General features: G+C 41.4%; 1 protein-coding gene and 1 long non-coding RNA gene across 10 annotated transcripts in view; one reads left to right on the top strand and one right to left on the bottom strand.

Moving 5' to 3' along the window:
* EML1 (EMAP like 1) overlaps positions 1 to 19024 on the top strand; it is a 164128-nt gene extending 145104 nt beyond the window's left edge. For all 9 annotated transcript variants that reach the window (XM_075926585.2, XM_075926584.2, XM_006123772.5 and 6 more), the window contains 10 exons: positions 144 to 298; positions 3218 to 3343; positions 3652 to 3783; positions 8377 to 8444; positions 10052 to 10140; positions 10622 to 10719; positions 10842 to 10929; positions 11120 to 11215; positions 16945 to 17075; positions 17390 to 19024. In XM_075926585.2, coding sequence (XP_075782700.1) covers positions 144 to 298; positions 3218 to 3343; positions 3652 to 3783; positions 8377 to 8444; positions 10052 to 10140; positions 10622 to 10719; positions 10842 to 10929; positions 11120 to 11215; positions 16945 to 17075; positions 17390 to 17515 — 1109 coding nt within the window. In that variant the 3' untranslated portion in view covers positions 17516 to 19024. The remainder of the gene's footprint in view (positions 1 to 143; positions 299 to 3217; positions 3344 to 3651; positions 3784 to 8376; positions 8445 to 10051; positions 10141 to 10621; positions 10720 to 10841; positions 10930 to 11119; positions 11216 to 16944; positions 17076 to 17389) is intronic.
* Positions 8100 to 20792, bottom strand: LOC142829078 (uncharacterized). The gene is made up of 2 exons (XR_012903303.2): positions 20650 to 20792; positions 8100 to 8437 (listed from the first exon to the last, which is right to left on the bottom strand). It is a non-coding gene; the product is annotated as an uncharacterized LOC142829078 (long non-coding RNA).
* Positions 20793 to 21196: the final 404 nt, after the last annotated feature.

Genomic DNA, 21196 nt, shown 5'->3' with positions numbered 1-21196 from the left:
GATGTATGACACTTAGAGATTTACCCTTTGAGCTATGACACATGTAACCATTGACTATAACTCCAGACTTGAAGGTGAAGTGAAAAATAAAGTAAAAATGAAATAAATAGTTCACTAATAACATCTTTTCTCCATCTGTCTAGGTACGAATAGAATAAGCTATGCTCTTCAAGGAGCCCACGAGGGTGGTATTTTTGCACTTTGTATGCTGCGAGATGGTACACTGGTATCAGGAGGTGGAAAAGACAGAAAAATAATATCTTGGAATGGGAATTACCAGAAACTTCACAAGACTGAGGTGATACTAGTGATCTTTACATTTTACTTACTACTTTAAATGGAAAAGAGAAAGAACTTTCTTATGAACTGTGCTCCCTAAATCAGTATTCTTGTTTAGGACTCCTCATTCTGTGGCATTTATATATGGTTTATTTTGAAATTTTTTAATTTAAGACCTCAATTAGTTGTAAGAAAGCTTCTAATGAAATGTTGCTTATATTATTTCTGTCCTTCTTTGTCAAATTTCTAACAGCAATAGGCATTTTTAAATTTAATATTTACAGTGCTTGGCAATAATAAATACTAAGCTAATTCCACACTTTTATTTTCTAAAACAATAATGGTGATGACAATGGTTTTTATCACTTTCTATGCTTGGTCTTAGTCCAGTGGTGAATTTAAAACATTTTTTACTAAATTTCTAGAGCCATTTTGTAGGAATTTGTGCATTCAAACTTTGTGGGAATATTCACAGTAAGTACATTTCTTACATCTGAAAAGCAAAGATATGTGACAATTTAGACACTGTGTAAAGAGAATGATCAGAGGAAAGCTATATATTCTGGTGGATGAACTGTACTACGTACTTTAGAGACATTGCACATGCATTAGCAACTAGGGGCAAGCTTTCCATAACTTTGACCACTGAAAAAGGTCAGACTTCCTGCTTACTTATTCTTACTTCCCAAATAATATTTTTATAATGGCTTATTATTAAATCACCTATTCTATTCAGGTTTCCCGCACTGTTGAGCTGTACACTCTGGATTGCACTGTGGTCTTCCAGGAAGCAGCAGATTAAAGCAGTGTACATTTACTGCATAGTATAGGTGTATGCAAAATTTGTCAGTACCTCCAAGAAAAGCTCAGTAATTTTTAATTTATTTTAAAAAGAATTGGATTTTTTACAAAAATAGTTGGTCCAAAATTAATGTTTCAGTTTGTAAAATGTGACTGAATTAACTGCTATAAGGGAACATAACATTTTCATTTGCTGACTTACTTGGTTTTAGTTGTGCAGATTTTATGTTCCACTAAAACAGTGGTTCTCAAACTTTTTAGCCATAGCCCACCCCGCTCAATGAATACCTTTCTGTGGAACATCAACCAACCACCCATGATGCCAAAATGCATTTGTTTATCTCTAAATACCTTAAATACTTAATTATTCATATTAGTATAAACATGCAAATATGTAGCTATAACATACTGGGGCATATATAACCAGTAAGAAAGGAAATACTATTAATCAAAATCATTAAATAGATTAAGCACTTTAACTTTATCATGTTAGTTAATCAAACTTCATTTTAAATAAAGTAAAATATTAATATATATATATAAAAAGGTTTCAACATTGTCTTTATGGAAGGAGCGAACCTTTTTTTCACTGATTCACAGAAAAATCCTCACAAAAGTGAGAAGCAAAAATACCAACAACCCCTTCCAACTCTCACTCTCACATATGTGGCCCCCAGTTGAGACACTTCACTCCCCTTATCCTTCAGCTCCATGGAGGAGGAGAAGGGGAGAAACTAAGTTCAGGATTTCCCACAGGCCAGCTTAACTCTTCTGGGGCCCCAAAGCTAGTAGATTTTGTGGGCCCCTCTAAGCTTTCTGGGGTGGGGCAAAAAATGAGGTTCAGTGTGTGGGAGGGGGCTGCCAGGGAACGGGATAGGGGCTGAGGTGCAAGGTCTGAATAGGAAGTGGAGTACAGGTGGGAAGGCAGGGTCTAGGCAGGAGGTAGAGTGCAGGGAGGGGGTGAGGATGTGAGGTCTGGGTGGGAGATAGAGTGTAGGAGCAGGATGGGGCTCTGGCCAGGAGGTTGGGTCCAGGAGCAGGGTGGGGCTCTGGCCAGGAGGTTGGGTGCAAGAGCAGGCTGAGGGTGGAAGATTTGGGTGCGAGGTTGGATGCAGGACCTGGAGGCACAGGGCCTCAGTGGGAGGGGGCTTCAGGAGCAGGATAGAGGTGTGGGATCTGGGCACGAGGGGGATGAGAGAGCTTACCTGGCTCCATGCACCCTGCTGCTCCCAGACATCGCTCACATCTGCTCCCATTGGCCATAATTCTGACGAATGGGAGCAGCAGGGAAAGCCTCCAGGCAAACAGTTTCCTGCACTGCCATTTCCCCAGCTGGGGGAAGGAAGAGCAGCAGTGCAGAGAGCCACTTCCTCCTCCCTTTGTGGGAAGCTCCAAAGATGTGGGGCAGGAGGTCGGGGAGGGGGGCAAGACAGTTTGCACTTTGAGAACGACTGTACTGGAAGATTTACACAGCATTGCTCAGGACCTTAACTCAAGTAATTTTTGTGTTTGATAAAATAAAATAAAAATGTACATGCTGAATTTAAATCATTGCCCTGGAATGGGGATGGGGATGAGGAGTTCAGTATGCAGACTGTCCTGGGGAGAGAGGACTACCCCATTCTTCTCTCTCCACAGCAGCTTGAAGCCAGGTGAGAAGCACCTTTCTATGGCCACTGCAGCAGACACAGAGGGAGAGGGTTCCATCCCATTTTCCTGGCACAACCAAGCCTTTACCTTGCTTTAAGTTATGAGAAGAAGCTGTACACCGAGTTTGATGGTCCTAGCTCTTACCATTTAGGAGGAGTTCTTGAACAGACAAGCAGACAAACTCTCTCTCAGATATATAGTAGATTAGCACAGATACCTTTTTGTGTAGTATGATAAATATTGTCATAGCTCTGTGGAAGTCAGTAGAACTATAACATTTTGCACCAGTTTAGGATCTGCTTCCTGGTGTCCTATATTATTTTATATTAAATTGTATAGCCTTTATTTGACAATGCTCAGTGTTGTGTGACTGCTTAAAACTCCATTTGTATTTCTTGAAATAAATACTTTAAAAAAACAAATTAATGTTTGAGAAACAATTTTGTGCCATCCGGCTTACCAGTCCATTTATCTGTTATGATTACAGATACCAGAGCAGTTTGGTCCAATAAGAACAGTAGCAGAAGGGAAAGGTGATGTTGTATTGATAGGCACTACTAGAAACTTCGTTCTACAAGGTACTCTATCAGGAGACTTTTTTCCAATTACCCAGGTAAGCTGTTTCCTTGCAAACTAACAAAAAGCATACAGTTTTAAAATATGTAAATGCACTAATACCACTTGTCTAATGTTAGGAAAATACAGACCTATTAAATTAATTTACCAGAGTAGTGATTTCAGAAATAAAAAAATCTGATAAAATAAGTACCTATCCAAACTTAGCAGAATTTCTGATGGCTTAATTTATACAATAAGCTATTTTTAATCATGTTCATTCAGAAACAATTAAACTTAATTAAAGGTATTTAACTTGCATGTTACTGTCCATCATCTGAAGAAACTTTGTTTATATTTGTATAGGGTCACACTGATGAGCTATGGGGACTAGCCATCCATCCCTCTAAACCTCAGTTTTTCACTTGTGGACATGATAAACACATTACTCTCTGGGATGCTACCAGTCACCGTCCTATCTGGAACAAAATAATAGAGGTATATACTGTTTAGCCCACACTCTTCTCATTCATGGAATAAAGATTTTCAAATAAGTTAATTTTTTTTTAAAAGAATGTTTTGTTAGATTATGTTGTGGGGGAGAGAATCAGTGACATGGTATATAATTTAACTTTCTGAAAATGTTTATACAGTGCTAAAACCTGTAGCAGTGTTAAGCCAAACATTATAACCACTGACCCTTTCACTAACTCAAAGCTAATTTGAGTGCTGTATAATACAAAAAGTATGCTGTGCTTTAGCACTTATTTTAGTCAGAAGAAAATCACAAAACTGAAACTGAAAGACTTGGCATTTTATTATTTTTGAGAAGTGGCAGATGTACACAGCCTAGGAATTGCTTATCTACATGGAGCAGCAATGCACGCTATGAGGATGTGATTTCCAAAGCTCCTTATCATCATCAATCATCATCAAACAACCATGGGCTCAAAGCCCGTTGGTGTCCGATGCCTCCCTCACTATTTCCTTCCATCTTTCCCTGTCCAGTGTAGAGTGGCTTAGTTTCTGTAGACTAGCTCTGTACCAATCGACTACATCATCTACCCATTATCTGTGGGGACTGGCTCTCCTATTCGGACTATCTATTATGCTGAATACTAGGGTCTTAACTTTTCACTCATTGTTCATTCTGCAGATATGCCCAAATAGCTGTAACTTTTGTTGTATAACCGTCTGCAGTAGGTTCTCTTTTGGCTATATCTTCCTATATAATTCCTTGTTGGTGACTTTCTGCATCCATCCTATTCTCAGGATCTTTCTATAACAACTCCTCTCGAACGCCAATATCCTTCTCTTTGCACATAATTAGTCTGTGTATATCCTGCTGGTGTGCTTTAATGTAATGTTAAGTGCACTAAGTACCATGAATTAGTGAATATAAATCCCAGGTTATATATGCTTTTACACACACACACACACACACACACACACAGGATATACATGTCAGTGTCTTATACAAGCTGATTTTTACTCAAATTAAAAGACAAGACCAACATGATAAAATCAGCATCTTCTATTTAATAACAATTTAATTTAATAAGAGCGGCAGTGTTGTTGTGTGTACCATTTGTCAGGAAGCTGTTTCCCAACAGATGACTGTGATCAGACTGAAAGGTTGTTTCTTTTCATAAATTTGTAAACCCATTTACCTGAGCCCCCTTTAAGATCATCAATTTTCATCTCCACAGCAATAAGTCGAGCCTTGAGCTTTATGGCTACCATTGACACTGCACGTTGGCTATCTCTCTGTGCAAGAACCCACTTCACCAGGTTTTCTTCTAGTTTTGGCCACTTGGCTTTCTTTCCTCGACGCGCGCTTTTCTGAGGATTTAATTTCTCAATCTCCACTTCTTTTTTACTCCATTCCCAACCAAACTTTTTGTTGATGAAAAATTTTCTCCCCACTGCTCTGTTGTCATTTTCTTTTGCATATGTCAGATAATTTAAAATTGGATGTACAGTAAAACTCCGATGATCTGGCATCTGATGGTCTGGCACTCCTGATGGTCCGGCACCATCAGGAACCCGGAAGTGCTCCGGGCAGCCGGACCATTGGAGCTGCTCTGCCCCCAGCTTCCAAGATTCAGCTGCTGCTAAAACTGACCAGTGGCTGAATCGGGGAAACCGGGGCAGAGCAGCTGGAGTGCTGCCGGGTAGGTCCTGTAGCGCTGCCCCTCGGAGCTGTGGGACCAACCCGGCAGCACCCCAGCTGTCCCTGATTCAGCGGTTGCTGAAATTGACAAGTGGCTGACTCCAGGAAGCCCGAGGCAGAACGGCTCTGCCCCGACTTCCTGGAATCAGCCCCTGATCAGTTTCAGCAGCAGCTGACTTGGGTAAACCTGGGATAGAGCAGCTGGGGTGCTGCTGGGTTGGTCCCCACCGCACCGCACCTCGGCGCTGCGGGGACCAACCCGGCAGCGCCCCAGCTGCTCTGCCCCAGATGTCCCGATTCAGACGCTGCTGCTGAAACTGACCAGCTCTGCCTCGGGCTTCCTGGAGTCAGCCGCTGATCAGAGACACCTGGGGCAGAGCCGGACTATTGGAAGGGGGGGCTATGAGGGATCTGGGGTGGGGTTGATGCCACCCCAGGCCCCTCATAGCCCCCCCTTCTGATAGTACGGCATATCTGATAATCCGGTACTCCCTGGGTCCTAAAGGTGCCGGATTATTGGAAGTTTACTGTATATGATTTGCACTTAGGCATCCTTACAAATATTTTGTTATAAACTGAAGAGATTTTAAAACGGTGTGGTTCGTAGGGCTTATATACCAGTAATCAGGAGCGGCCCGAGGCCAGCTGTAGCACTGGCGCCCCAGGCGGAGGCTGTGATCGGCACCCCTGCCTTCACGGCCATCAATGGCCGTGACGTAATAATGGGAGGCCCCGTGACGTCATCATCAGATGCCCGGGCCAGCGGCACTCTAGGCAACCGCCTAGTCTGCCTAGGCTCATGGGCCGCCCCTGCCAGTAATAGGGTAGTACTTATTGCTCAATGGCTGCAGCTGCGGTTCATTACCAGTTCCAGAGGATCGGGGCCAGTGTAGACGCTCTTTTCCAGCTTTTCTAAAAGCCGGAAAAAAGCGGCGGACATTTTTATTTAAATGCCGCGGGGGATATTTAAATCCCCCGCGCATTTCCCTATTGCGATTTCAAAAATTACCATGCCCCTTCCGGAAAAGGGGCCAATGTAGACGAGCCCTTATAGTCCAGGGAATGGGAGGAAAAGCAAGCAGCGTCCTGGAGTGCACAGCTGCTGCCCCTTCTCACCCTTCTAAAATGGCGCCTTTGCTGTTAGCATGGTCAAGTTCTTCCTCTGAGCTCTCTGAAGTATAGTAAATTCCACTGGTTATCAAACTTGATCCTTAAACTTCTAACTTTGTCCTTAAAAGAGGCAAGTAAGAATCAGTCCCTGATAGGGCTTAGTTTATTTTTTCCTCTCATCTCAAAAGTACAATTAAGGATTTGAAAATATAAAACACTAAGTAAATACATATTTTTCTTATTACTGAAGAAGAAAATCCACACAAGTCATTTTGATTCTTGAGAGAGAAGTAAATTTTTACTATAACAGCAATTCAGTCTATTGAAATCAAGAACTCATAAAAATGAATCCATTGAGCCAGCTTTTTATAAAGATAAGGCAGTCATGCAAATATGTTTTGATTGAAATAGGATTTCAACTATCAATCACCTTGACAATAATCTTCTCACATCCACTTTGAAGCATCTTAGAGACCTTATTTTATAAGTCACTGGCTTCTTACCTAATGTAGATAAATCTTTCATTTGATACTATAGCTTATTTGTGCTACAAAAAACTGTATAACAATGTCTTAATACACTTGTTATGATTCACCATCAGGTTGTTTGGATTAAAATCTTTATTTAAACTAATTTCTTATGTAAGGAAGAATGTAAAACCACAGAATTTGCTTATTTGTTTGAGTCATAGGAACTTTGGAAAATTGAGCACACTTGGGTTACTACAGTGATTTGACCACATAAATATAGGGAGAATAGATGTTAGCTACTCATATCCTTATGATTTGTGAATAAATTGCAAAAACATTAATCTCTCTCTACCTCTTGAAAGTAAAGAGAATCTCCCTTAGAATCAATTACTATAGGCAAGGTAATTACAAATTGATAAACTTGTTAGCAGGTCTGCCCAACTCACTACATTATTAGCAATTACCAGAATATTTAAAAAATGAATATGTCGGTTTTTGAGGTACTATTCCCTGTTTAGCTCTTTCATATGCATGTTAATTTTGACATATCATGAAAAATCCTGCCAATGTAACTACGTAAGCTTGAGTTTTCTTCTCTAATCTACAGAAATTTGCAGCTCATTCTTTGTAGATTGTGACATAAAGCCAGTCAGCCAATGCTTACTTTTCATATTTTTCAGATGTTACAATGGCAAGTGAAACATTATGGTTCTCCCAATACATCAGTAACAACATTGCTTAAACATTTATGTACATTAAAATGTTATATCATCAGATATCAGTGTGAGAAACTCAAGCTGAATATTTAACAAACTGATTTGTAACTGGCAGGGTATTGGAATGATCTGTGTTGTCAGAGGTATACTCAAATCTTTCCACGATAGCACTCCATGCTATGTGATATGCAGCAGCAGAACAAGTTGCTTGCTCAACCTTCAGGTTGTAGTAGCAAATAACAGACATATACTGATTATTCATTTATATAACTAAATTTGAGCTTTGTGAATAATTTATTAAGTTAATTTTACCTCTTTCCCCTTTTGGGATTTGTCCATAAACAGCTTTTTCTTTTTTTTCTTTTTTTATGTTTGAAAGAATTTGCCAAACAAATTTTAGGTTAGGCTGTACACAAAGGAAAACAGTGTGGCATTGAATAAAAGAAGCCAATTATTAAGTAATTTTAGTGGATTTCAAAGCTTACAAGTTTTATGTTTGAAGAAAAAGAGTTTATGCTAAAAGAATGAGAGGGTTAGTCTGTTACTGAGAAAGTAATTTGAATTATGTTTTTTTTACTACTGTCTCTGGCTATAAATGTATATTTCCTTTGAAATGTTCTAGGATCCAGCGCAATCTTCTGGTTTCCATCCTTCAGGGTCAGTTGTTGCAATAGGAACGCTAACTGGAAGGTAAGAAGAAGAAAAGCAGGGGTGTCAGTCAACAGAGGTTATCTGTCCATCTCACCAAATCAAAGTTAATATTCTTATTTCTTCAATGACAGTGCCAAATTCTGCCCTCTGACCCCTATACAAGAGCTGAATGTATTGTTGGTGATGTTTATTATTATTTGTAATGCTATCCTGCCTAACAGCTTTAGTCATGGATCAGGCCCCTACTGTGTTCAACAATGTACAAATAGAGAAATACAAGAAGGACTATCCCCAATAAGCTTACGATCTAAGTATAAGACATGATATACAGATGTATACAATCAGGTAGATGGATGGGAACGTTATAGGAAACAATGAGGCCGTGCTGGTCAGCAAGCAAGGGTGCCATTTTTGGTGAAGGGAGCTCATCAGCCAGGTATGAGAGGCATGCACAGAATGCAGGTACTTTCCCCTCACTCCCTGATAGTCCGGGGAACGGGATGAAAAGCACACTGCATCCTGGAGCACATGGCTGCTGCCCTCTACCTCCTGAAATAGTGCCCTTGTCAGTAGGAAAGGCAGTAGTGGTAGTGCATCAGCAGCCTAACCATTCTAAGGGATGGTTGTTTTTGTAGGCATAACAGCTAATGAGTGTTTCAAGGAGGATTTTGAAGGATGATAATGAAGTAGCTCTATTGATGTATACCAGAAGCTCCTCTTCTCAAGTGAGAGGGACAGCACAGGAGAAGACAAAAGGGGTGTGCTTGAAAATTTGCTCTTTTACTATTTGTACCATAATAATGTCCAGAGCCACACACACACACTCCCAACCAAATTTTAGTCAAGGGCCCATTGTGCTAAGCACTGTGGTACAAGTACGTAGTAAGAGACAGTTTCTGTCTGAAGAGGTTAAAACTTAAATAGATAAGACTGATGATGGAGCAAAGTACTACCTCCATTGTACATATGGAACAGTGGCCTGAAATTGCATAAGGAATCAGTGACAGAGCCTTGATTTGAACCCAAATTCTAAATTGATATAAAACCCTCCTTTCCTTCAGGAGGAGGGCAGGATTTTTTCTTAATACTTTAAATATTCACACGTCATTCTAAAATATTTTGATGACACATGGTTTTAGTAAGTATTGAAGCAACATTTATTTTGTTCTCTGTTTCTCAATAGCTAAATAAAAGCGAGATGTTTTGGGTGCAGGATTTATTTTTAATACTTAAACTGAAATCCTCATTAAAATTTAGATTTTCTTAGTGAAAATTGCACGTAATTAAATTAAATGTTAGTAAACTCTGTAAAAGGGCCTTAAAGAATGTGGTCCAATATACACAAGATACCCAAAAGTCTACATCAATCATACTTGCATATAACTAGTGTCAGTTTTTACAATGATAAAACCTGAATGTGGATATCACACTCAATATTTAATTGATACTCTGTTCATCTGCTGTTGAAAATACTATTTTCAGTTGGCTATAAATAACACAGATAATGTCTCCTTCCCATTCTTTTCCTTTTTCTTCAAAACATATGGAAGACTGTTATTTTGACATAATAAACAGTTGATTAAAACCACTGTATATTTGCATTCCTTGCTGAGCAACTTACTGGCCTTTTTCTGTGTTTATAACAGGTGGTTTGTATTTGACACAGAAACAAAAGATCTGGTCACTGTACACACAGATGGAAATGAACAGCTGTCTGTAATGCGTTATTCACCAGGTTTGACACACTCTACTTACTGGTTTTAAAAAAACCTAATTGTATGCAATATAGGGTTTATTTTTTTAATTCCCCAAATATCACATTTAAATTGGATATAGATATTAGTTGAAATCCTGCCTGCATTAAGTCAATGGAGTCAGGATTTTACCCCAAAACTTGAAGAACTAATTCTGTTTGCCCCTTCAGATCTTGATGTTTAGCGGAAATCAGCTCTTTTACTTAGATGTGCATGTAGTGTCATGTTCAGGTTGGCTTTTTTTCTAAATTTCTTTAAGGTTTAACTTAGATGTTACCAATATAAAGCTGATATTTTATTTGTAATGAAACATACTCCATCAAACAAGGAGAAGAAAACAGATTTTTTTACTTTATTAATAAAAGTTTTAAGAATAGTGCCTATTGTCCATGCCACATTAGTGCTTCCTATATTCATTTATTTCTTTATTGCAAATATAATTATAATTCACTCTTCTTATAGATGGAAACTTCTTGGCAATAGGTTCCCATGACAACTGTATCTATATATATGGTGTTAATGAAAATGGGAGAAAATATAGTAGAATTGGCAAATGCTCAGTAAGTGATCTTTTTAATACTTATTCACTAATAAGAAATAAACATTTATACTTTATAGTGTATGTTAATATACTGCGCTATACTATGTTAGTGGGATTAATACAATCCACTTCTCTTCATAGGGTCATTCCAGCTTCATTACTCACTTGGATTGGTCTGTTAATTCACAGTACCTTGTGTCCAATTCAGGGGACTATGAAATTTTATACTGTGAGTAGCAAATGGTTTTCTGTGCTTTGTGTAGAGTTGATTCTAGGATAGCGAATGAATTTTTAATTTATATAAAATCATATAATCACTAGGCTGGAACATATATTTTAATTAGTCTTCTACTTTTTAGCTTAAATCAGTTCCTATCCAGTTTCAGAACTGAAAATGTCATTTGTTTCTCTTTCTGTAGGGATCCCCTCTGCTTGTAAACAAGTAGTGAGTGTTGAGACTACTAGAGATATAGAATGGGTTACTTACACCTGTATTTTAGGATTCCATGTTTTTGGTAAGTTTTTTTTTTAATTTCCCCTCTCGCAAACTTACATTATTTGCTTTTCCAGTTAGCTCACATTCATACTGTAATCTTCATTTGAAACATGGCTATTCAGATTTCAAAGTGCAAATATAAAACTTCTATTGCACATTTTTCATCACTATCTGTCCTCTGATTTCATCCACTATCTGAGTGATGTGACAAATAAGTGTTATATAAAACATGTATTAAAATTTAGAGAATTTTTTTGTATGTATTTATACCCCTACAGAACCAAAGATCCCAGTCAAGATCAAGTTCCATTGAGTTAGGTGCTGTATAAACAGTGTATAGTACAGTCCCATTGTATGCAGTTCTGTAGAAACAGTGACAGTCCCCATCCTAAAGACAGTTCTTGCCCATTCAAAAAGGGACTCTGGCAGCTCTGGTTGGTACCACTGACTGTGCCATTAGAAGTCTGGTCGGCAGTGCAGCAAGGACCAGGGACTAAGGCAGGGTCCCTATTTAACTTGACTCCGTGTTGCTCCTGGAAGTGGCTGACAGACCCCTGTGCCCTCTAGACGCTGGGACAGCCAAGGACTGAGAGACTCAGTGCACTGCCCCCACCCTGATTGCCAGTTCCACAGCACCCATTGGCCAGGAGCTGTAACCAATGGAAGCTTCAGGAGGTGGTACTGGCAGTTGCAAGGGCAGCACATGGCATATCTCTAGCTGCCCATGTACCTAGAGGCTGCCACAGGAACCTGGTGGCCCTTTTCTTGGAGCCATAGTATGTGCCACCAGGACTCCACACCCCAACCCTCTGCCCCAGCCTATGTTCCCTCCCACAGCCCATATGCCATACTCCCCCTACCCACACCCCACTCCTTACTCTAGCTCTGAACCCCTTTCCTCATCCCAAAACCCTCATCCCCATCCCAAAGCCCATGCTTCCAGTTTCCACAGTCCAGCCCCCTGACCTGGCCTGGAGCCCTCTCCCACATGCTGATCCCCTCATGTCTGACCTCATCCAGAGCCTGCACCCCAATCCCTCTTGTATCCCTCTCCTTGTCCCATCCCAGTGAAAATGAATGAAGATGTGGAAGAGCAAGCAGCGGACAGAGGTGGGGTAGAGAGGGTGTTCAGTTTTGTGCAATTAGACTATTGGCAACCCTGTCCAAAGAGCTTTCACTGTAAATTGAGATATTCTTAAGAAATGGGTGAAATGAACGAAAAGGAAAAGGAAAAGGAGGACAAATTCAGTAAAAATAAGATGTTCCAGATGTTTTTGTTTTATTGATTTGGGGTTGTAATTCTTTAAACATAAATAACAATCCCCTGTGATCAACTGTCATGGGTGGTTGACAGCTTTCTTGTAGGCCTCAAAGCACAGTTTCTTTTGAGGAGAGATTTGAAGGAGAAAAGGGTACTTGACTTTCAGATTAATTCAGGGAGAGCATTTTGTGTGTAAGGAGCAGCAAGGAAGAATTCATCGAGATGGTTGTGGGAGAATTTAATAAACGAGGCCTGTTATCATAGGATCTGAAGTGGTAGAATAGTACAATAAGAGATAAGTGTGTACAAACAGGAGGGGTAGAGTTGTGAAAGGTCTTAAAAGGTGAGGACAAGATACTGAATGTGTTATGATGAAACAGTGCAAAGAATCAAAAAAGTGATGTGGTCAGAACAAGAGACAAGAAAGATTATCCTAGCAGCCAGATTTTGAATGGAACACAGAGACGTGTTGGAGATGCACTCAAAAAAGGGAAGAGATTGCAGCAGTAAAGGCTAGGGATGTTAAAATGTGTGTATTTATATAAATGTGCAACTGCTGAAAATTTCAGCAGGTACACATTTATGCATGGAGCAGGACGGCTCCCCAGGAGCCAGCTTTTAAGCTGGATCCCCATGAGTACTGGCTCCAACGGAGCTGCCTGCCTCTCCCCATTCCCCTCCAGGCTGCTGCCTCTGTATCAGCAACATGGTGGGGTGGGGAGGCAGGAGCCAGTGCTCGCAGGGAGCTGCCTGCCTTCCCGTCCCTGCCCACAGTGCTGCCCACTTGTACGGGCTTCTGCCTGCCCCACCCCATGCTGTTGCCTTTATAGAGAGGCAGCAGCATGGGTGGGGGGCTGTGTGTAACCATGAAGGTTAACAGATGAGACCAGGAGCAAGCAACAACTGGAAATGTTGCTTCCAAACAGTGGCTACTTATCACACAGGGTTTGTAAAGCTGGCTAATTGAAAGCCAGGCTATGAACACATGAAGTTTGTCAGGATGAATGGCCAAGACAACCTGCATGGAAGGATATTGGGGCAGAAATTTCTGTAGTCTAGAGGTCCTGCCGCACGTTGTGGGTTGTGCCCATAAAAGCTCATGATACCATCTACATTTTTTGTTAGTCTCTAAGGTGCTGCAGGACCATTTATTGTTTTTTAAGTTTCTTCAGTTACAGTCTAACCCGGCTACTTCTCTGAGACTTTGTAGTCTAGAGGGACTTGCTTAATGTACAAGCTATCCTCCTTGGGACTTGGCTGCATCAGATTTGGTTAGTGGCCGTAAGATCATTTCACCGTTGGCCAAAGTATAGGTGCAGAGAGGGCAAAAAATAAGCTGAGTTAACTGTTGCTGCTGTGTCAGAATTTTTTACCATTTATTTGGGGAAATACCTTTTCTAGGGTGGCTGAGTTCATCCCAGGAACTGTTGACAGCAAGAAGGAATCTTGTGCTAAAATCCCAGAGGGAAAGGCTACAGTGGTTGTAGAGAAAATAAGAAATTGTCTATTTTTTCTCTAGCAAGGCTAGGTCATTTGCAACAAGATGGAGAGACTGAGGAAGCCAGCCCTGACCCTGAGTTATTGCCTAGCATCAGGGAGTCTGTCTCAGCTGTGGAATGTCTGGAAAGAGGCACAGGAGCAGCAGGGGGAAGGTCCAGTCTTGGGTTGCACAGAGGCATTGTGTCTTGAAGGAAAGCTTTTAGGCAGGACTGGAATCCAAGACTCCATTGCAGGGGTTATGAGACCCACAGGCCTGATGGCTGAAAGTCTACCTAATGGAAAAAGAGAAGAGAATACAAGACTTACCAGAGAAAGATCTGTCAGGACTGGGAGCTGTGTGCTTATAGCTGAATAGGTGGCCTGGAGGAGCGAGAAAGAGTCTCTCTCCATTTCTGGCAGGAGGGATGTGAAGATGGGTGCAAGATCAGTATCTATAATTCCAAGGCCCTCCCTCCCCCCACTCCCCATCAGCCACTTGGAAGGAGAACCTGGGGGTTTGATTGAAACCCCACGGATCCAAAACACACTGGTGCCACACATCAGGCTGGCAGTTCCTGTCAAAGCTAACACTCTTACTTTGAGACGGGAAGGTAAAAATCCCACTCACTTTGTGAGTGGCTGCAAATATGCTTATAAATCACCTGAGGGAAGAGGTGAGGAATATGTCAACATGGAGGGAGGTGCATTTCCATTGGAAACCCATTCCTTCCCAAAGCCTTAAAGGAGTACTTAATCTGGCACACTTTACTGAAGAAAAAGGAAAAGCTGTAGCTGAATACACACTTTGGTACTCAAAAGGTTTGAAGGGTGTAAAAAGTGGTTCCCAACTTTTTCATACCTTGGACTGGCAAACCCATTGGTGGACCAGTAACATTTTATTTGCATATTCATTATAAATTAAACGTTACCAGTCTGCCAAAATATGTACCCTGGCCCACAGAGCCACTATGAACATCTGGCCTTAGCTGCAGCAGCTGCCAAAACTGAAGCCGGCTGCTGTGCAATGGCTCTTCAGGGGGTCAGGGTGTACCCCAGCCCTGGTCCTGGAGTAGCTGGCATGGGCACGGCTTGGCAGTGTGCTGCAGCCTGGCAGCCAGAGTTCACAGCCTGGCACCGGTCTGCGAACCAGTGGTTGGGAACCACTGGGGTAATTAATGCTACACTAACAAATTGGTTTGAACAGACGGCATGATATGAAAACTATACTTGGAAACACTACTCTGCCAGTGGTTTGCTGGTGACCTTATGTATTTTCCTACAACACTTATGGATATGCATAAAGGAACTCCTAAATTGTGTAACATACATGATTTTGGGGAAAAGCTTTTGTACATACTAGGGACCTTTACATATCTATCTATATTTTTTACATCTTGATCCTACAAAGGGATATTCTTATTGAAGTCTGTGGAATTTGGGGGATCAGTACTTTCCTTTGTTGTTATATTGATAACACGAATGCTTTAAACCGGAGATGGGGAACCTGCAGCCCCCAGCTTCCCTTGATCTGGCCTGCAGTGAAATATGGGACTTCCCTCTGGTGCAGGGCAAGCCAGCACTTATGTTCCAGCCCCACAATGAATTTAAGAACCCCCCACCATGGCGTTGAAGCTCTAGTGCCAGCTCCCTGCTGTGGGGCAGAGGGGAAGCAGGGCCAAATTATGAAAGGGGCTTGAAGGGGTGTATCCCTAGGCTAAATGTGGGGGGATGCAGCCTCTAAAATCTCTGTGTGCTGCCTTCCAAGACAGCTCTGCCTGGCAGAGGAGACGAGAGGCAGCTCTGCATGCTCCTGTTCCCACTCTCCTCATCCCAGGCTGGAGCTACTCGTATTCCTAGTAGTGTAGAAAAGCTATGTGCCTGCACTCACCTGCAGGCTTTTCCCCTGCCACATCCATTGGCTGGGAATTATGGCCAATGGGAATGACTGGGGGAGGTGCCTGCAAGTGCAGGGCAGCTCAGAACCACCTCTTCCCCCTGCCAATCAGGTGCTACACCAGTAAGTGCACCCTCACCTTCCCTCCCTTCCTCCCAGATCCTGCACCCCTGGTCCCTTCCTACATCCTCCCTCCTGTACTGACCTCATAGTCCCATGCCCCTCCTGTACCTTCTCTCCCACCCCCTCTCACATTCAGCTAGCAGGGGGAAAAGAGGAAAAATCTCTTAAGTCTCTGGTGGCTTCTTCAGATGTCAGGGCAACAAACTAGATTCCTTAACTAACTTCTGACCCTCTAGCAAGTGTTTTCCTCTCTTGGATCTCCAGAGCCTGAAGAATCTGTTCCCCTGGAAGGTCTGTCCCTGTCCCTGCCCCTTGCCTCCGTACGGTTCCCTCCTCCTACCTGACAGTGTTTCTATTGTTCCTTCTCTCCAGTAGTGAGTCCTCCTCCCATAGCTCCTGGCACTGCTGCTGAAACCAGTTTCAGCTGGTCCTTGATTGGCTCTAGGTACCCCAATCATCCTGTCTCAGCTTGTTCTAGCAAGATTTTTGATTGCCTCCAGGTGTTTCAATTAACTTGTCTCTACTGATTAATGCAGATTCTTGGTTGACTCCAGGTATCTTTATTAATCTGGCTAGACCTTGTTTAGTTACCAGGGAAACAGGGACTTGTTTAACCAGGGGCTAATATACCTGCTTTCTGCTACTTTCTTGTAGCTGATCCCCATCACAACATATATTATTATATAATATCTGAGGGCTCATATCTGAGTCCCCAATTCAACAAAACCCTGTTTGCATTCTCCCTGTTTAGCAAGGGACTTTTGCATGTCCTTCATTCCCATTCAAATTTTGGGATGGGTGCACATGTTCAAAGTTAAGTATTTGGGTCTTCTGAGTCAGGGCCTGAATCACTATAAATGTTGAGGGGTTTGAAGGTTGGTTGTTTTTAAACAGGGATGGCCTTTTCAATAATATTATGACAGAAAATTTAGCTTACATTTCAGTTCTGTATGTATAGCAGTAATATTAAATTGGTCACTACATATTTCAGGTGTCTGGCCAGAAGGTTCAGATGGAACAGACATCAATGCTGTCTGTAGATCACATGAGAGAAAACTGCTATCGACAGGAGATGATTTTGGCAAAGTACATCTCTTCTCTTATCCATGTTCACAATTTAGGGTAAGATATTTTATAGAGTACAATCTTGCAGGCCTTCACAAAAATGGGAAAATTTTGTTCTTCTGTTGAGCATCAAAGAATTCGAAATCAAATCAATGGGACTTTTTCTATGCATAGGTGTGGATTTACATGTGTAAATGTGGATTGGCCCTTTAATATAGAAGTCTGCACTTTAAATAGTCTCACTTCATTGATAGAAATAAAGGGACAGGTTTTTTTCATTGTATTTTTAATGTTATATATAATTAAATATTTGTTACAGTTATATATATTATTTATCTATAGTAATAACGTCGTGTATTGATATTTTCCAGGCTCCAAGTCATGTGTATGGTGGACATAGTAGTCATGTAACAAATGTAGATTTTCTGTGTGAAGACACCCATCTCATCTCCACAGGTGGAAAAGATACTAGTATTATGCAGTGGCGAGTTATTTAGAGGAATTATTGGTGTGAACACCTGCAGTCATGGATGACCATACACAGAAGTTCTGTACAAACTGTATATTTAAAACTTAAACAGTACATTTGCAGATTAGCCTGGTCACTGTGATTCTGTTTAAAAATTTCTTACAGACCTCAGGAAAATTAAGCCCTATGCTGGTTATCTTACTCAGATTAGTGATTCATTAAGTATCACTCCTAAAGAATGAGCTATATTTTTTTCTTTCGTTGTACAATATATGCAGCAGTACAGGTTTAATATAAAAATGTGTCTTGAAAGTTTGCAATACAGTAATATCAGCAGAACTGGTGACTGTCTTAACTGTTTTCTACAAACTCTTCTGGTCACAAAAATGCCTTTCGGAATACTGTATATACATGCTTAATTGTCTCTATGTCTTCACTTTCTCTTGTATGTCTACCACTTTAGAAAAATCTATGACAACACTGAGGTGTACTGAATTGTTTCTGATGGATGGTGATGAATTCCTACTAAAGGAATAAATCAAGCTAGAAGACACACAATAATTAATATGTTAGATATGAAAAATGTGAATGTTAGAATTCAGTCATTTGCATTTTCCAGGGAATAACAAATCTTTAAATTCCACCAGTGAGAAACTGTATTCTCTTACAAATCAGCAGGTTATACTCCAGTTTAACTTGAATATCTCAAAAGGGTTTACAGATTTTTATCTAGTTGTATTCCATATAAGCTTAAATTAAAAAATGTTTTTTTTATTTGTATATGAACAGCTTATTACAAACAAAAGCAAAACTTGACCACATCCCCACTATTGGTTAGTATATTTAACTGCTATGTATATTAATCGGCATGATGCTATGTTGTACATGTATAAGATTTTAGCAGTTCATTATAAATTGTAAGGCAGTTTAGGCTTTACTTTTTTATGCTTATGGATATTGTATATTTGTATTTTAAGACCAAGTAGACCAAGTCTAAAGATATCTTTTTAAATGTACCATAAACCTGCAGAGGGAAAAGGAAGTATTGGAAGCCTACATGAAATATAAATGTGTAACTTCTGGCCCCTGTGTTTTGTGCATGGATGGATATTTATAGTATGACATAAGATTGTGTTTTCCAATGAAGTAATAGTGGAGGTGGCATAAAATGGTTAAGAAGGCCTTACCAATTTTGATTGTGAAACAGATTGAAATTTATTGTTTACCTTGAGGAATGTATCTAAAGAATTTAAAAGAGCAGAGTTATAAGCAGACTGAAAAGCTAATATTAAAGTTTTGCTTGTAATGGACAGTAAACATTTTAATTCTCTGAACTCTAAAGCACTGGTTGTTTGTTTAGAGTGGTTAAATGAAATGGAATCAATGAATTTTGAAATCTTTTTTATTATATCTCCATCCTGCTATACTGAAAGTGCAGGACAATAATAAATCATGTATTAAAGTGCTTTGTTTTGATGTATCCATCCTGTTCAGTTTAACACATTCATTTTTACATTAAAACTATACTGTGATCTGCTTTCACTTAATGGGATAAAATTTTAAATTCCAAACCAGAGGTAAATGAAATCTGAGTTTTAGGTTATGCAATTATTTGCATAGCTATACCAGGATGCTTTTGGAGATTGAGTTAATAGTTTGTTCATATAGGATGAAAGTCACGAGGACCAGGATTTCAACCAACTAGTTTATTTATTGCTTCTAACTCCTTAATACAGCAAATCATTTCAATGTTCTGCTGTTTATTTCTGTACTTTCCTTATATTGTGGAAGAGTAAGAATGAATTTAAAGAATTGATCTTTAGAGGAAAATTATCCCGGGAGGGGGGGGAGAGAGAGAGATGGTCTTTCTATGCAATCTTGCAGTTGATCCATATACATGCTTAAATTCTGTACGCTAAGTGTCATCACTGTTTTCCTCCAAATTGATGAAGAGGTATATTCAGCTTATTTTCTGGGCCCACAAAATTTCCAAACTGGTTAGTTGCTAGGTTTGGTTAAAATAAACTCCATGTGTCTGAAAGTTGTCAGATGACAACATATTAAAGTTCAAAATTATTCCTGTTTTTACATTATTGTTTTCCAAAACTCTATTAATAAAGAAATGACAAAGATAAGTTGTCCACTGCTTTCATGAATATGTCCTTTTCTCCCTATTTGCTTCTGATTATAAAAACAAAAGAAAAAAAGCCAAAACTTTAAAGCATAGCTCATTTTTAAATGAATATTCTACTTGGCTGTGTTTTCCTCTTCTGTTTGTTTTTGTATTTTTCATACTTTCTCCCTCCCCTTTCTATCTGTTCCTAGAAAGTGTCTGTCATGATGAGAAACATCTCGTCTTACTTGGAGGATTTGACTAGTTTATACTAAGGATATAAAATCCCATTTAATTGGTTAACCATTTAAATGTATGGGTGAGAGGCCTGCGGGACACCTGGGCCTACCACAGACAAAGGCTGCTCCGAACGACAGCATCCCCTGTCCGCGGTGAGCCCTGTGAGGCTGAAGTAGCTTCTTATCTGCAGCGGGGGGGGAGCTGCTCCAGCCCCCACTAGTTAACCAGAATTGTGAGCATCGCCAATTAAGGATGATGCTTACTGGTTAACTGGTTATCCTTTCACATCTGTCGTTTATACTGCTGCTAGGAAGTCACATGCTGCTGCAATGGGAGAAAAGAACTGACTCAAAAGTAGTTTCCTTTGAGATGGTTGATGGCAAGGAGTACAAGACATGAAAGATCAGGCTTGGGATAACTGCATTGCCAGAGATGTCCCATCTGTAGGATGAATTGAGGTAGCTGCCCCAGGCCTGAGCTTTTGGGGACTACCCAGTGTCACGTACCGTCACGTCTAGTCACGCGCAGGGGCTTCTCCAGTGGGGTGGTGGTGGGGCCCTTAGCCTTCGGTCGCACTAGCCAAACCGGCCCTTAAGGGGGCCTTCCGAGATGGAGGGGGACCTGAGCCCTCCCCCTCTCCAGGTCCCAGCCCAGAACCCTAAGGGTAGGCGTCATGGACACGCTGCCCAACTGGGGGAGCTATGGCCGCAACTCACCGGTCCCCGGGGTTTCCCTGACCCCATCCTGGGCTGCTTCCTCCGTCTCGGCTGGTCCTTGTCTATCCTACCCCGTCTGGCGGAGGGGCTCACCTCCTCCTACGGTGGCGGTCCTCCGTTGCTAACTCCGGTACCCTGTCAGGTCTGGCATGGTCCCGGCGGGCCTCTGCTGGCTCGCCCCAGCTCCCCCACGTCTTCCTCCTCCTCCTCCGCTCCCAGTCGGGAGCCATCTTTTGAAGCCGGCTCCCCTTGCTGGGGACGCTGGCGCCTGCGTGCTGGGCCATCGGCCCCTCCTTCCCCGGGGCAGCCTGCCAGGGAAACAGCAGGGCCTGCGCAGGCGGCCGCCGCCGAACAGGCTCGGCAGAGCCGCCCGGGCTTCCCGGTGGCTACGCGGTCTGGTGTTCGAGTGTGGGGCGCAGGGCTAGCTTCCGCGGTCCCTGCCGCTCCGTCACACCTGGTAACCATCCAAATGTCCTATGGACAATAGGGACCCAGGAGATTATAAAGGCCTAGTGCAAGGCAACAGCAGGAGTTGTATCCCGCACTCACCACATGGGCATTGGGAGCTGAGCAGCCTGGCACCCTGCTCTACTCGACCTTGCCATATCACCCTTCAAGCCCTCTCCACTTGGCTTCTCCA

The sequence above is a fragment of the Pelodiscus sinensis genome, chromosome 5, assembly GCF_052426305.1.
Source record: "Pelodiscus sinensis isolate ZL-2025 chromosome 5, ASM5242630v1, whole genome shotgun sequence".
Classification (NCBI taxonomy): Eukaryota; Metazoa; Chordata; order Testudines; family Trionychidae; genus Pelodiscus; species Pelodiscus sinensis.
Note: the sequence above shows the minus strand (reverse complement) of the source record. Positions and strands in the feature narration are given on the sequence as shown.